Source organism: Thyridium curvatum (genome assembly GCF_004353045.1).
Source record: "Thyridium curvatum strain D216 chromosome Unknown NODE_13_length_580902_cov_83.771903, whole genome shotgun sequence".
Taxonomy (NCBI): domain Eukaryota; kingdom Fungi; phylum Ascomycota; class Sordariomycetes; order Thyridiales; family Thyridiaceae; genus Thyridium; species Thyridium curvatum.
The window spans coordinates 173,378-189,846 of record NW_022156768.1 but is presented as its reverse complement, the minus strand read 5'-3'; the positions used below and the strand labels follow the sequence as shown (position 1 = coordinate 189,846).

Genomic DNA, 16,469 nt, shown 5'->3' with positions numbered 1-16,469 from the left:
GACAGCAAGCATGGAAAAGAAACGTCATACACAGTAGTAGGTGGTATTGGGAACAAGCACCATCCATCTCCCAATATCTTAATCAAGATTACCAGCAAGAAGGGCTTGATGGGTGTTGCTTATTAAATACGAGGGAGGACCTGCTCCCTCCCCAAAGACATGTAAGGAGAATGCAGCCAAGTCTCTGGCTGTACGAAGCTGGCACGCTCCAACATCGAACCCGTCACCATTGGCGCGCCATCCACCAGACCCTGGTCCCCCCACCCCGTCCAGCCCGCTAAAGCAATGCCCTGAAACGGCGTGTGGGCTTCGTACTAAGGACAGGAGGCCGCGCAACGATCCGCCGACTCTAGTGTACGAGCTGGGAGTGACAAAAAGTCCACCGAGATGAACAAACAGTCCAGCTTGTGATAACCACTTGACAACAACTCTCTTGTAGATCTCTGAAACTATTCTACATCTACATACTGGCTTTGCCTCTCTTGCTGCTCGCCGCACAACTCTTTTGAGTACATTGAATCGACAGACTTGTCAACACACCCCACGAAAACGGCGTACCACAGTTTCTGCAACTACGGTCCCAATCCGTCCGCATAGAGCACTGCCCACCTCGAGACTGACCCTCCCGTCGTCCCTTGCTGCCAGTGCCTCACCGAATAGCTCCCTCCACACACGGCCACTGCTCGGACAAGCTGCAGTGGTCGAATAATCGTAGCGAACGGGTCAACTCCCTCAGTATAATGCGACCAAACCGGCTGTGACGCGATTTCTGCGAATGCGCGCCGCGCATTACGCCCGACACTCTTACCTCCTTGAGCAATCGATTCCCGCTGCCAATTGACTTGGCCGCCCCTCGATCCTCTCTGGCCGTCCGCGATGGCGAGCCCACCGCCAAACCAGGCGCGAAACACTCGGAATTCTTCCAATTCGCGCTCTCAGCAAATACCCCTCGAAAGTGTGCCTCGAGGTCCCGGTGAGGGCGAACATGGCTACTATGATGAGTCCTCCGGTCCAGGCGCCCATACCCTCGGCGCGACGTACCTCCCCGATGGTGGAAGAGCAAGATATGAGCGCGTGCCGGCAACCACTGCGCAACTGGCGGCCAATCTCCCCGGCATAACGACCTACTGGGGCGATTCATATCCTGCAACTCATGACGATGCCGTTAGCACGGGCTCCCCGATAGACCCGGCCGCCCTTCAGTTTGCGCTCCCCCCAGATATCAGCCAGCACAGTCACCCGCTAGGTCCGCATCCGGATGTCGCCGACAATGACCCTTACGATCAAGTGCAGACCCCGTACTATGACGAACCGCCGCCGCAGCCCTATCAGGATGACTCGGATCGAGTCCCGCTTGCTGCTGCCGCCGCGCCGACGGCCGGTGGCCTCACAACACCTGTCACTGCTACGCCCAGGGACAGCTTTCAGACCGTCCACGATCTTGGTGGGAGTCCCTCGCGGTCGAGGGACACGAGGATGCTGGGACACGACTTGGAGCCTGGCTTTAGTCGACATCGAAGCTATGGTCATTCTCTGACGCCGGATGACAAGCGGAGGTCCCGGTCGCCGTCTACCTCGGGTGCCTTGTCTAGGACAGCATCCATCGTCCGGGCTATGTCGCAGCGTGTCGTCAACATCAGCGGTGAAGGAGAAGTGTTGGAGCAACAGGCCCGCCGACAGCGATCCCGGTCGCCCAGTGTGGAAGGTCGTCAGTCGCAGCGAGTGTCGGATCCTATGCTCGTCGATACATCCTACCCACCGCCGCCTTTTGCAATGCCAGCAGAAAAGTCCGAATCGGATTTCCCACGGCGGCCTATGCCGAATCCTCTAAAGGGAAAGAGCCTAGGCATCTTCTCACCAGATAATCCTATACGGATGAAGCTCTGTGACATTCTTGTCTTCCCGTGGACAGAGCCCATCATTCTTATCCTCATTATCCTACAGGCAGTCCTGCTCGCCGTAGAAGCTGCTCCGAACGTCTTCCAGCCGGGCAACGAGCGGCCTCAGCGCTGGGGTACTACGCGCATCGACTGGGCTATATTCGCCCTTTTCATGATTTTCACCGTCGAACTGATCGCACGCATCATAGTGTCTGGTTTTGTCTTGAATGCAGCCGAGTACAGCACGATAGACCGCAAAAAGGGCATCAGGGCTGTGGTTGCAGATCAATACAAGGCCATCTTCCAGCCTCAGCGCCAGAAATCCGTCAGAGCTAGTCGTCCAGCAGAGTACGGACCCTCGACCTTTGCTCGATCTTTCACGGTGCTCCAAGGCCAGGCTTTGCCTGAGACAGTGGAAGAACAACAGCGGATGCAGCTGGCTCGCAGGGCCTTTCTGCGGCACGGCTTCAATCGATTGGATTTTGTTGCGGTTGTATCATTCTGGATCTCTTTCGTGCTCGGCATCGCTGGCATGGAACACAGACTTCATTTGTATGTGTTTCGCATGCTCAGTTGCTTGCGCATCTTGAGGCTCTTAGCCCTGACACGAGGCAATGCTGTAAGTTGCCTTCGACTACTCCAAATTTGACGTTGACATAGTACTAACCCACTGCCTAGATCATTCTCCGAAGTTTGAAGAAAGCTGCACCCCTACTGCTGCGAGTATCGTTTCTAATTGGCTTCTTTTGGCTCTTGTTTGCCATCATCGGCGTGCAAAGTTTCAAGACCAGTTTAAGCCGCCAATGCGTGTGGCTTGACCCTTTGCAACCAAATAACCTGACCGCAGCGTATACGAATGATTTCGAATTCTGTGGTGGTCATCTGAAGAACAATACCGACCCAAAGCCCACTATTATGCCATGGGTTTTCATGGAAACGCCAGGGGATTTGACGACGCAAAAAAACGGCACATCCAGCGGCAAGGGATTCATATGCCCCCGTGGATCACTCTGTCTCCAGCAAGGCAACCCGCATAATGGCACTGTCAACTTTGATGATATACTTCATTCATTAGAGTTGGTCTTCGTCATCATGAGTGCAAACACCTTCACAGATCTCATGTACTATACGACAAACTCGGACTTCAAAGTGGCAGCGCTTTTTTTCGGAGCTGGGATCATGATCATGATGCTGTGGATGACCAACTTGCTCATTGCAGTCATCACCTCGTCCTTTCAAGTCATTCGGGAAGAGAGCAAGGGCAGTGCCTTTACCGCCGATCAGGATGAGACATTCATGCCAGCGCATGCAGAAGACGGGCTCAAACGCGTCTCGTCGCTGCAGCACATCTATAACAAGACTTCCTTTATCTGGGTTTTGATAATCGTGTACGATCTTGTCGTACAGGCTTTTCGAAGTGCACGAATGGGCGACGATCGCAGACTCTTTATCGATACATCGGAAGTGGTGGTGACCCTACTGCTTGACGTCGAGATCATCATCCGCTTCGCTGCAAATTGGCGAGGCTTCCACCATAGCTTGCAGAATCTCGTCGACTTTTTCCTGGCATTGATCACGTCGATCATCCTACTTCCCCCGATCCACAATTCAGGACAGGCATATGCGTGGCTCACGGTTTTCCAGATTCTCAGGGCCTATCGAGTTGTGCTTGCCATCCCGATGACCCGGAAGCTGATCCAACTTGTACTTGGCAATGCCACTGGTATTGGCAACTTGATGTTGTTCGTCTTCCTGATGACCTTCCTTGTTTCGATATTTGCCTCGCAGCTCTTCCGAGGACAAATTCCACAGGCTGATTCGGATGGTAACAACATCCGTATTACCTTTGCGACAATATTCAACTCCTTTCTGGGAATGTATCAGATCCTTACCAGCGAGAACTGGACAGACATTCTCTATAACGTCACGGGATATTCCGACATCCACCACACAGCCTGGATAGCGGCCATCTTCTTCTGCGGCTGGTTCATCCTGTCATTCTTTATTCTGGTCAACATGTTCATTGCTGTCATTCAAGAAAATTTCGATGTCGGCGAGGATCAAAAACGCCTTGAACAAGTCAGAGCTTTCTTGCAGCGGAAAGAACTGGGCAGCTCGTCTAGCAATCTCGCGCTCTCTACCATATTCTCGTTTGGAAAGCGCAAGCAACGCAAGGATCCTTTGGACTATGGCCCAGCCATGATGGAGATGCTGCTCAAGGAAGCTGTTGTCCGTGAATTCCTCGACGAGTCCATGGACCCGTTGCAAGAGACACAAGATGGTGGGCACGCACCACCAGTTGGCAGCAGCCCCCCCTTGAAAGCGGGCACATTGTCATCGGTGTGGACCAAGATAGTCAAGTCCGTCACGCACCGTGAGCCGAACCCCTTCTACTCGAACATCCGATATGATGCGCCCACGGATGGCTTTGATCCTCGCCAGATGGCTCGACAAGCAGTTGAGTCTACCAATGCTCGGCGCAGGGCGCAACGAGAGTATCTTGCCCGTCATCCAAACTACAACACCTCGTTGTACATCTTCAAACCGCACCACCCCCTCCGTCGACTCTGTCAAAGATTGGTTGGTCCAGGCCGGGGCAGCGAGCGATTTGATGGCGTCGAGCCCAATAAGATTGCTTGGTACACCTTCTCAGCCTTCGTCTACGCTACTATCGTGGTGATGGTCGTTCTCGCCTGCGTCACCACCCCTTTGTACCAGAAGGAGTACTTTGATCGGGGCCACATTTTCGGTTTCCACAATTGGTTTGTCTGGACGGACATGGCTTTTGCAATCGTCTTCACGACCGAGGCCATCATCAAGGTTATCGCCGACGGGTTTCTCTGGACTCCCAATGCTTACTTTAGGAGCTCTTGGGGTTTCATCGACGCTGTCGTGCTCATAACGCTTTGGATCAATGTCTTCACGCTCTTCGCCAACGATGGTGCCGTCTCCCGAGCTGTAGGCGCGTTCAAAGCGCTGAGAGCGCTCAGACTTCTCAATGTCAGCGACAGTGCCCGGGAGACCTTCCACATGTTGATCATCGTGGGAGGCTGGAAGATATTGAGCGCTGCATTCGTGTCAATCTCACTGCTCATTCCGTTTGCCATCTATGGATTGAACATCTTCAATGGCAAGATGGTAAAATGCAATGATAGCGGCAGCATTGTCAACTTGGTGGACTGCTTTGGCGAATTCAATGCCACGCCGTTCAATAACGACTGGCCTCTTCTTGCTCCAAGAACCGCAGCGAACGATTACTTCAGCTTCGACGACTTTGGCGAGTCTCTTTTCATTCTCTACCAGATCGTCAGTCAAGAAGGCTGGACGGATGTATCCTTTGCTGCCCAGGCCATCACAGGTCGTGGCACGCAGCCCCAGTTTGGCGTCGCCCAAGGGAACGCAGTGTTCTTCGTCGTCTTCAACCTCTTGGCCACTGTCTTTATTCTCACCTTGTTCATTTCCGTGTTTATGCGCAACTACACGGAACAGACAGGTGTCGCCTTCCTGACTGCCGAGCAGCGATCGTGGCTGGAGTTGCGCAAGCTTCTGCGCCAGATCTCTCCGTCCAAGAGCTCCTATGATGACACCAAGAACAAGTGGAAGAAGTGGTGCCACAAACGCGCGATCGAGAAGCGCGGCAAATGGTACCTCGCTATCACGGCCATCCTGGTACTGCACTTGGTTCTCCTGCTGCTTGAGTTCTCCACCGAACCCATGTGGTGGAGTGAAGCAAGAGACTACGTATTCTTCCTCTTCACCCTGATCTACATGGTCAATATCACCATCAGAATCTTCGGCTTGGGATGGACACGATTCCGGCGAAGCTCCTGGGACCTCTTCTCCTTGGTGGCGGTCGCGGGAACCTTTGTGACGACTATCATGTTCCTCGTGGACCGGCAACGAGAGACGTTCATTCAACTGCACAAATATTTCCTGGTCGCTATTGTGCTGCTATTGATTCCACGGAATGATGCACTGGATCAACTTTTCAAGACAGCCGCGGCCAGTCTGACGAGCATCGTGAATCTCCTTGCGACCTGGCTCGTCTTCTACCTCGTCTTTGCCATCGCGATGACCCAAGCCTTTAGCTTGACGCGCTTTGCCGAGAACGAGAAGAACAACATCAATTTCCGCACCGTCCCCAACGCGCTGATCCTCCTCTTCCGAATGAGCTTGGGCGAGGGCTGGAACGCCATCATGGAAGACTACGCCACTGTAGAGCCGCCGCTGTGCGTCGAAGGGAGCACTTTCTTCCAGAGCGACTGCGGCAGCCCGGCCTGGGCTCGGACGCTGTTCATCATGTGGAACATCATCAGCATGTACATCTTTGTCAACCTGTTCGTCTCGCTCATCTACGAGAGTTTCTCGTACGTGTACCAGCGGTCCAGCGGCCTGGCCGAGGTGGACCGCGACGAGATCCGCCGGTTCAAGGAGGCGTGGCGGAGCGTAGACCCGGCCGGGACGGGATACATCAGCAAGGAGGTTTTCCCGCGCCTGCTCGGGGAGCTGTCTGGTGTTTTCCAGATGCGCATCTACGACCCCGAAGACACGGTCGGCGCCATCCTGGACGACGTGAGGAACGGCTCCGACATGCACCAGGGCAGACACGCGTCGATTGCGTCCAAGAGCGCGCTCGGAGACATTGATCTGCAGAGACTCAATGACCGGCTCCGCAACCTTGACGTCGCCAAGGTGCGGGAGAGGCGTCGTCGTTTCAATATCTTTTACGAGGAGGTTATGGTCTCTGCGGACCCGGATCGCGGCATTGCGTTTACTACGGTCCTTATGATTCTTGCTCACTACAACATCATCAGTGATAGCAAGAGCTTGAAGTGAGTCGCTATCATCATTCCCCTGGGGGCAGGCAACTTTTGACTAACTCTCGCCACAGGCTCGATGAATTCTTGCGAAGACGAGCAAGGCTGCAGCGAGTGGAGGAAGAGGTCCGGCGCCGAATCGTGCTGGGCTTCTTTAACACTCTGTAAGTTTGAATCCCTCCCTCTAATTTCTCTTCTGCATCTCAGTCTCCGATGAGTACTGACAACTGGCTTCCCCCCTTTTCTAGCTACTGGTCGAGGAAATTCAAGCGCCACATGGAGCTCAAGCGGTCGGCGCGTATGACGGCCGTCCCGCGCCTGGACGTGCCCGACATCTTTGTCGACGACGAGGAGGAGCGCGCGGCGACCGCCTCGGCCCACCGCTTCACGCAGCCGCCGCCGTCGCGCACGCCGTCCGTCTTCCTGTCGGCCGACGACGCGCACCGGCAGCACCACCGGTCGTGGTCCGGCGCCAGCGAGGACATCAGCTTCCAGCAGTTCCCCTACGAGCACCCGCTCAGCATGCCGCGGTCTAACAGTACTACTTCTCCGACGGCGGCGGCGGCGGCGGCGAACTCGCCTGGGACGCCGACGGGCGGGGCTGACGGCACTGGTCACCACGGGCACAGCTCGAGTGCGTATAGTTTCGAGCTGCAGGACGGCGGCGGGTTGGGCAGTCAGCCTGGCAGCGCGCATAGCAGCCGGCGGGGCAGCGCTGTGAGCCCCGCGCAGGTGAGGGAGCTGCTTGATGATAGTGTTTGGGTGGAGAGTATCCGGCGGAGTGCTACTATGAGGAGGAGTGGGTGGGGGAACCAGTGATGAATGGTGGTGATGATACCCAAGTAGGGGGGGGCATTATGGGCTGGGTTGGCTGGGAGCAGGGGGTCACTTGCAAACCGCAGGGAAGTGTGTTTGATCATGAAGTACGATCACGATGGAAGGCTTGAATTACGGGGAGGGAATAATGGATGGAGAGATGGAGGTCCAGTCTCCTACTGTCTGTCGTACTATGTACACCTCGTTACGATCTTTGATTTTTCTTTCTGCTCGCCTGTTGCTTTCTTCCTACAGCCATCTGGAAGGCGGAGGTGTTTTAGGAGTTGGGAAATCTTCTTTTGACGACACACGACCGGCAAAGAAAAACAAAACACACACAAAAAGTCATGGCCAGATAGACCGATCAGCATTGTTCGATAGAGGCTGTTTTAATCATACCCCTAACTACGATAGAAATTCTACAGAGTTTTTGCAACGTTTCAAACCGAGGCCCGGCACTGATTGGTTCTGGTTCATATGCATCATCTAACTACTCTGCCCATAAATCGTTCGATAAGACCCGGTCCAGCATGCGAGAAAACCCCCCTACGGGAGTGTCAAGTCGATCACGGGGTTTGATCCATCGGGCTTGGCTGCCCGCTCGGCAGTTCTTGTTGAAGGACGAGACGAAAGCTGGCCAGGCAGGTTACGGTATGGCATCTCCAGCTTCACTTGTTCCAAGGGATGAGCGTCAGGTAATCTCTGTATTTGTGCTTCCAAATTTAGAGAGATACGATAAGGTGCATTGAAGAAAGCTGTCCACTCCTGTGGCGATGTCTGCGTTGTCCGCCGACTTACACGCAAGCCTCTGGCATCGTCGGTCACGAAATGGACGGTGTGCGGACAGCATCAGCACATTATCCAGGCAGTGTTCGTCCGGGGAGATTAGACTTTCATGCCTGGCGCCGATCATAGGGAGTGAGAGATGGACCGTAGGGTGTAGGAGGTGCGCGCGTGTGTGTGAGAGACTGGGGTTCTGGAAGCCCATCAGAAGGAACATATGGTACGGTACATACAATGCGCCGGCTGTAGGGGTTACGGAGTAGTGGACTGGAATCCAATATCGATGGTAAAGCAGCCAAACACAGCCTCATAGGCTCGTAAGGGCTGCCTCTCTGCAATTTGCAGCCATCGAGCTATTGTGCGCTCTCTCCCTTGGATATCCGTCCACGTAGTTAAAATATGGAGTTCATGGGAATGCAGGTACGCGGCAGATCGGTGGGGCTTCCCGCAGAATAGAGCTGCTGGTGGTACCGGTCTAGAGCTTTAGGCGGATTACTCACTGTGCATGAATCTATTCAGCGGACTGGTCGTGAAAAAGGGGGGACTGTTTCGTAAAGTTAGGTACCTCCTTTGCTGAAGGGCAGCATCAATGATCATTTGCTCATTTGCCCTCGTACCGTATGGCTTGCAAGAAACGACGCATCGTCATCGCCGCAAGAGAAGCAGAAACAGTTGGGGTTCTCACCATTTTGCCCTTCCCACAGCTGGCCTGGTCGTCCGAAGCATCAAGCAGTGGATGGATGGATGTGTGTCAGAAACGACACGGGGCGGGCTCCTGGAGGCGAGCAGCGCCCTGAAACACGCCGTGCCCACCCCCTGGTCCTGGGCCCTGAAGCAACGGTGAGGGTTCACACACTCCTCGATCCCATCTCTGGGACCGTAGGACCCTAACTTGTCCCAGCAAGAAAGAGAGTGGGAGCGGTCGTGCGACAAGCCGTCACCTCACTCTCTCTCTCTCTCTCTGTCTCTCGCATTCCGCAACCACGGCGACGATCACACACGTCTATCCATCCTTGCCGTTAATCCAACACCCCCAGCCCAGCTTTTGCGGAGCAGCCGCACCCTGCTTGCCCTCTGGTTCTGCAACAAGCCTGATACAAATGCATCTCATCTCTTCGGGCACTGTCTGTCATGCTGCCAAGCTGCTTCTGGGCGCACAAAGAGGCGGTGGCGAGGGACAGAGACCTACTCCGTAAACAAGGCCCTTGTTGTTACGGTGTTCGTTCGGTGATAAGCCCCCCCGTCTGTCACTTGTTTCATGATCCTCACCCAGAAGTGCTATCGTCGGTCCAGCCAGCAATGGTCAAAGCCTCTGGGGAGCCGGCCAAGCCTCTGTGTGTGCAGCTGCCCTGAAGCAAGCTTTCTGCACGGCACTCTTGGGCCCTCTTTCTGATACTGGCTGCCCGTCGAGCCGGCGGCGCAAGATTCAGCTGGCAACAAACGCACAGTGCCCGGTCCCTAGATCTTGAGATGCATCCACAGAGTCTCCACGAATAGCTCGCTCTAGCCAGCTCTCCCTCCCGCCCGGTGCATGCCTCCTGCGTTTGTCTGCAAACTACGGGGAGCCCGTGTCTGCAATAAGAGACTTTGGGACGATCCGCAGTAGCAGCGAATATAGCCAAGACTTCTCTCTGCATTGAATCCGTTCGAGGTTAGTAGCAGTGGCACTGGGGCTCCTGATGATCGCATTGATGTCTCCCTGGTGCTCAGGGTGGCTCAGGCATGTGCGTTGCGCCATCACTTCACACAAACTCCACCCCCTGGCTGCGCAGCTCTCTCTCTCTCGTATCTCTTCTGCAACACTATTGACCACCTTATTGTGTCGAATGGAGCGAATAGAGCGTGCACATGTGCACACACCCTTGTCCTTTTTCTGTACATAGGTACTGTACGTACGTACTGTGTGTGCTGCAGCTTTCGCTCTGGTGTCCGCTTTCGGCCGTGTTGCCTCGACTATGAGACCGCATTCCAGCAAAACCGGTCCGGCTCTTCTCAACACCAAAAGTGCCCTGCTGCTTACCCGTTTGGGATATCTGGCCCCTGTCTCGATCCTCGCCCACGCCCACACGCCCCATGCTCACACCTCGCACACCCCTGGCCCTTCTCTCGTCCAAGGGACTGATCGTCTAACTAGTTGCTGTCCCACACTCACTGCCCGCTTGGAGATGCTCTAACACTCTTCGTGCCGTTTCCCATATATTATCCAAAGCAGGAACGCATCAATGCCTTCTACGCTTCCTCTCTTCCTTCTTTTAAGAGAACCAGGCTTTTCTCTCGTCCCATCTTGAACCTCTCATCTCCATCACGAGCTTGTGCCTCGATCACCCGGTGTGCTGTCGAACCCGACTTCAAACTCGCTGCTGTTGCTGCTGCTATATCGCACCCGTTCGACCTCGATCCTTGTGCATCTATCTCATGAAGACAAGACCTTCCTGTCGTTAAACCAAACACTCTCATTCACTTCCATTCGTTCGCTTCACCCCTTCTCGATATATACAAAGGCTGAGCCTGTCATTGTTGCTACAACCCGCTCTCTCCAATAACGACAACCACAAACTCGTCAATAATAACTCGATACCCTTGCCACCTCTCCGCCAACACCGCCAACATGCAGTCTTCTCGCTTCCACATCATCCGGGCCCGTCTCTCGGCCACCAAGCTCCGCACCTCCTTCCGCCGGTCCTCCTCGGCCTCGTCCCGGCGGTCGAGCAACAGCTCCCGCAACTCCTTCTCCTCGGCCAACATGTCCCCCGCCGCCAGCACCATCAACAGCATCATCTCCCGCCAGTCGTCCATCGTCGACCTCGAGGAGGAGCGCAAGAGCTTCGGCAGCGAGCTCAACATCCTCGAGCCCCGGCCCATCGTCTATTGGGGCAGCGTCGAGGAGCGCATGAGCTCCTTCTAGACGGGACCCGAAACTTGTCCCCACTGCTGCTCTGGAGCCCTCCTTTCTTCTTCGCCATTCTACTCTACTACTACGGTTTTTTCTTCTCTAATTGGCGATCAACTCGCCTCTTTCGGTCCGGTCTCGTTGTGGCTGGACTGCATTTGTTCTCTGATCTCTTGGGCTACTTTTTTTTCCACCACTTATACTACACTACACATGAACCACGCGCTCTGGAGGAAGCAGCTGGGAAACGACGACACGCTCGACAAACGAAGTCGAAATGAGATGACTGGGACGGGATGTACCCTCCGTGGAGCAAAGAACCTCGCTTTTCTCTTACTATACCACTTTTGACTCACACGGAACACATAACATGCCCACGTCCTGGGACCGGGTACGGGACACTGGGCTTGCTTGAATACAGGATACAAACGGCGCAACAAGGGGCGTTTGTTTGGATACACGGGAAGGGGGAGAGGGAGGTCTTGTTATTTTGACGGCCGACAGACTTATTCTTTCTTCATTTGGCTCGATGAGAATTTACGAGCGATTAAGACATATGAAAAAGTTGTGATTGCCCTCATTGCGAGAGGGACCTCTTTCTCTAGGACAGATTTCAGAAACTGAATAAGCTACCAACTTCTGTTGCCAAATCTCAACCTTCAATAATGTACAGTGCCAAACAAAGTAAATTATCGACCGGACCCTTCAGCCATATGAACGTCTAGGGTCACCGTTCTAGTGGAGCATTGATTTCTCTCTGCTCACATGCTCTTGGGCTACAGGAGTGTATCATTTCAAGTTGCCTTGGAGATGTGTCATAGCAGAGTGAAACTATTATCTCGTGCTCAGCTTATACCTTCTGTGCAGCAACCAAAATACCACCCACCTACCCAGACTACATACCGTGTTGCAGTCAGCCTAGAAGGTATTCAAGGCCTCGATTTGGGCCCTGTTTTGAATTCATAACAACAATGTGGTGTAGATCTTGGGTCTGTATGTGAGCGGCTTTGATGTTAAGATTGACCAAAGCCTGGATAGTGTTCTTTTGCGATCCGTGACGCAACAGTAATTGTTTTGATTGCCAGATAAGAAGGAAGAATGATTTCTATAACCTACTAATTCAGACAGAAGACGGAGATGTTTTCATCCTGAGTGGGTAGTAAGGCTCTCATATCAACAACAGCTTAGCTTGACAGGCTTTGTTACTCATGATCTCGAATCAGCTGCGAGGGCACACAGGTCGTCCGAGGATGAATAGGCCGATGAAGAGAAAGGATAATTATTCAATGACTCGCCTTTAGCGTTACTAGGCCCAGAGTACCCATGGATTCTCTTATCCGGATATGGGGGGACGATATTGTTTGTTCTCTTGTCCTCAGAGCGCACAATGCATTGGGGAGACCCTCTTGTTCTTTGATTGCCCTGCACCATTTGTTGTTCACTCTCAAGACTAGACTGGAGAAAGCCCCCAGGGCACAAGATCGCCTCAGTCACCGGCAGAGCAGCCACCGCCGAACAAATTAACTCTATGGTTTCAGGGGAGACACGTCAGTCAACAAACTTGGTCGTTTTGGCTTGCCTTTTGAATTTATAAATATGTCCACGCTATGAAGCCATGTTAAACACAGTCGTTCCCTAAACGCGTTTGTGAGCGTGAAGTTCAAGATGGTGGGCTGGATGCCAAAATAGCAGGAGACCAGCTTCCTTACTTCACTCCCGTGTTCTGTTTCCAAGGTCCCGAGAGGTGTATCGGTCTTGATATGAAGTTCTGAATGACTTTGTTATAAAGAGTGTGCCACGGTCAAGAGATCTGCTCCCTTATTGACTCTCAGGGGCGTGTCACATCCTCCTCATGTTCACTTGTCGCTATCGAAACAACCCCTTCAGTCACTACCTGCATTCTCCTCCTCGCACATCTTGATTGTCCTTTTTAAAAGACACCTACGCCCGTTTAAAACCATCCTGCGTTCTCATCTGTCTTCCACACCTCATGGTCTTGCCGTTTCTCTCTTCTCATCCGCGCCTCACCTCCCAAACCACATCCGTCCCTTCATCCGCACGCCATCCTTTCCCACACCCACGCCTTTCACATACAGAGAAAAGCCTGTGGTGATGTCCTACTTTGGACCCTACTCGGAATACTGCCTCATGTTCGACATCGCATCCGACCTCCGAGCAATGTCTTCTTCGCAAGCCAACCACCGCCCTTCGGCCGCCGCCGACAAGGAGAAGAAGGCGGATGAGTCGGCCGCGCAGCCAAGCACGACCGCACCTCAGACGACCCAGACCACCACCACCCCGGCCTCATCCGAGAACGGCCAGCCAGCCGACGTCCTCCGACGACCATCCTCAGCACCACCCCTGGTGGGCGCCCACGGACGGGACGAGCAGGAGGAGGAGGCGGACTCGGGCATGCTGATCCAGACCCACGGGCGGCGCGCCGACCAGGCCCGGTCCCGCCTCGCCGACATCCACTTCAGGGCCGTGGACGAGAACGGGCGGGCGAGGGGCCTCAAGCCCAAGCCCTGGGAGCGCCTGCGAGACAAGCTCATCCCCGGCCGACGCCCGCCCAAGCCCTCGGCAGGAGGAGGAGGAGGAGGGCACGGCGGACTGCAGAGCATCCGGGAAGACGGCGGCAGAGACGGCGGCAGCTTCGAGCGGGCCAGCATCTCGCCGTCGCAGAGCGACATCGAGGCCCTGGACGCGTGCTTCGAGGGCGTCGGCGCGCGCAGCGGCAGCAGCGTCGTCTTTGACGACAGCCAGTGCTCGAGGGTCATGTCGAGGCAGTCGTCGAGCTACCTGGCCTCTCTGTCGAGACAGCGTGCCAATACCGGTAAGTGGTCATCACCTTCATCTCATCGCTCCCCCTCCCCCCCCTTTTTGCAACTCACAAACTAACAAAAATCCCACAAGCGCCAAATGCCACGGACAACGGCAACAACAATGCGGCCCGCAAGATGCAGCATCTCCCGCCTCCGCCGGAGGACGACGACGACGAGAGCGTCTCCATCACCTCGTCCTGGGACGTCGTCTCGGCCGTCTCGCAGAACCCGCGGCCCAACAGGCTCAAGGAGCGCTTCACCGGCATGGCAGAGGCCGCTAGACGAGGCATGCCCAAGCTGGTGGGGAAGCTCGACAAGCTCCGCGGGCGGGCGCGGCACAGCCGCAACACCGAGGAGTTTGGACACTACCAGCTCCTGGAAGACGAGGGCGAGGAGGAGTGGCAGACGTCTGAGAGCCGGCCGCGGCTCAGGGGCTGAATCCAGGTCGACCCCCTTTTATTTTCCCCTTGGAAAAAGTCTTGATGTTGTTGTTGGAGATAGGAACTAGCAATTGGGGAAGCTTTCAAGTGTGTGTTGGATGCTGTGTCAAGAACTGGCAACTGCATTCTTTGACTGGTTGGACTTGGCCTCGAAAACTCCAGACAATCTTTAAAGTGGATGGGGCAGGAGTCGGTTCGCTTGTCACTGTGTATCAAGAGTCATGGCCATTGAGCCCTTCGCTGTATTTGCTTTACTCACTGAGCAATGAATATGAATGAATCACCATGCGACGAGCATACTCGACCATATGGTAAATTCAAAACAGGGCAGTTCTCCCTATGACTGAAAACGTGATATAATATGAACTCTTCTGGGGGGCAGTATCACAAGGAAAGCAAAGAGAAAAGCGTTAAAAATACTCGCTCACACACACACACACCCTTTTCTGGATACTTACTTCTTTCCAGACACCTGGTACCTCCGCAGCAGCCATGAGTGATAATGCAAAGCCCGACTCCCAGCCTAGAGGTTCAGACTCCCCTATACCTCTCGGTCTGTGGTACATCACAGGCGGCACCGGCCCTCGACCAACGTGGGAAGTCTACCTCTCGCGAGCACAGGCCAGAGTAGAGCGCGCCAGGGACGAGGAAGCATACAAGACCGCTCGACAGGAGGCTGCAAAGGAGGCCAAGCTGCCGGCACTAGAGTTCAAACGCCGGTGGGGTGGTGGCCAGTTGGATCGGCTCCTCCATCCAAAGCAAGAGCGTGAGCGGTTCAGGAAATGGCGTCAAGAGCAGGGAGGTAGAGGGCACGCTGCAGATACACCAGCTGGCCAGGAGGAGCAGAAAGAAGAGGTCAAGACGGGCGAGACAAAACAGGTGGAAGAGGAGAAGCAGGAAGAGCAGGCACAAGGACAAGCAACGACTCCTCAAGAAACAACTGACTCTCCCGGTCCCGTTGACAATGACGAAATCCCAGGACAGAACATCGAAACCCCAGGACAGAACATCGAAACCCCAGGACAGAACATCAAAACCTCAGCTTCCGACACTGTCATCAGAGATGAAGCAAACAACGCTCCGATCCAGCCAGTCTCAGCAGCCGGAGATGAAACTCAAGCAAACAGTCCACAACACAGGGCAGAATCATCCAGCAGCCATGACTCTGGCGCTAGCAAAGGGCCCGAGGAGAAAGGAGAGTTGGACGCCCAGAACATCACGAGTGACAGAAGTGACCAAGACAGTCGAAAAGACATCCATGATGGGAAAGGGCCATGAGTAGAAGAGCTTGGCCGGACCCCCATACAGTTTGTCAAGAGCAGTCACCAATGACCATGCATCACACAAGATAGGCATGGGTCAACAAACCAGAGTTTGTCAATGCAATGTTCTCATTCCTGCCAATGCCCCTAGAAAAACAAGAGTCCAGATACTTCGTCCAAGTCCAGGAATAGACCAACGACAAATAGGGATATGTACACACGCCTTGGTCGATACTCCATCATGATATGTGCATCCGCACGCCTGTCCTTTCCCCATGTCTTCGACCCGCGCGTGCAGAAAAAAAGACGCAAAACCCCCATGTCCATACAGTAAAACAAACAATGACTCTCTTTCCCATGTGCTCTTTGAACCCCACCCGCTCAACATCGTCATCCCAATAGCCTTTTTTCTTCCTTTTCTTCCCGCCATTTGCCAAAGCTCAAGCATTACAGTATTCGGGTTTATGACCAGCCGTGCTGGTGATGACCCCAAGGTTCTGGACAGGGCATGCCTGCCAGACGAGCAGAAAGCAAAGCAAAAATTGAAGGGCCTGCTTCGAGGTCGAGATGCATTGATCATCGCAAGAAAAACTCGTCAGCCGGAGGTTGGCCGATTCAGCCTCGCGCTAAACGCCGAGAAAAACGCCGGGCGCCACCGCGATGAAAGACAGATCAAGCAGAAACCCAAAAGAGATGTTGGATGATCACCAGTCAGACCCAAGATGGACCCAAGCCTGTGTCGAAAGCAGCGCAGAGTGC

At 54.3% G+C, this 16,469-nt stretch overlaps 4 protein-coding genes across 4 annotated transcripts; all 4 read left to right on the top strand.

The window, feature by feature from the left end:
• Nucleotides 1–876: 876 nt before the first annotated feature.
• Nucleotides 877–7,516, top strand: E0L32_003079 (uncharacterized protein; the record flags this gene model as incomplete). The annotated part of the gene is made up of 4 exons (XM_031137339.1): nucleotides 877–2,499; nucleotides 2,559–6,712; nucleotides 6,772–6,861; nucleotides 6,946–7,516. The coding sequence occupies 4 exons, from the start codon at nucleotides 877–879 to the stop codon at nucleotides 7,514–7,516; spliced, it is 6,438 nt and encodes a 2,145-aa protein (XP_030999147.1).
• Nucleotides 7,517–10,904: 3,388 nt separating this feature from the next.
• On the top strand, nucleotides 10,905–11,201 carry E0L32_003078 (uncharacterized protein; the record flags this gene model as incomplete). Its single annotated transcript, XM_031137338.1, has 1 exon — nucleotides 10,905–11,201. One exon carries the CDS (start codon nucleotides 10,905–10,907, stop codon nucleotides 11,199–11,201), a length of 297 nt encoding a protein of 98 aa, XP_030999146.1.
• Nucleotides 11,202–13,334: 2,133 nt separating this feature from the next.
• E0L32_003077 (uncharacterized protein) lies at nucleotides 13,335–14,446 on the top strand (the record flags this gene model as incomplete). The annotated part of the gene is made up of 2 exons (XM_031137337.1): nucleotides 13,335–14,019; nucleotides 14,100–14,446. The coding sequence occupies 2 exons, from the start codon at nucleotides 13,335–13,337 to the stop codon at nucleotides 14,444–14,446; spliced, it is 1,032 nt and encodes a 343-aa protein (XP_030999145.1).
• Nucleotides 14,447–14,940: 494 nt separating this feature from the next.
• Nucleotides 14,941–15,726, top strand: E0L32_003076 (uncharacterized protein; the record flags this gene model as incomplete). The annotated part of the gene is made up of 1 exon (XM_031137336.1): nucleotides 14,941–15,726. One exon carries the CDS (start codon nucleotides 14,941–14,943, stop codon nucleotides 15,724–15,726), a length of 786 nt encoding a protein of 261 aa, XP_030999144.1.
• Nucleotides 15,727–16,469: the final 743 nt, after the last annotated feature.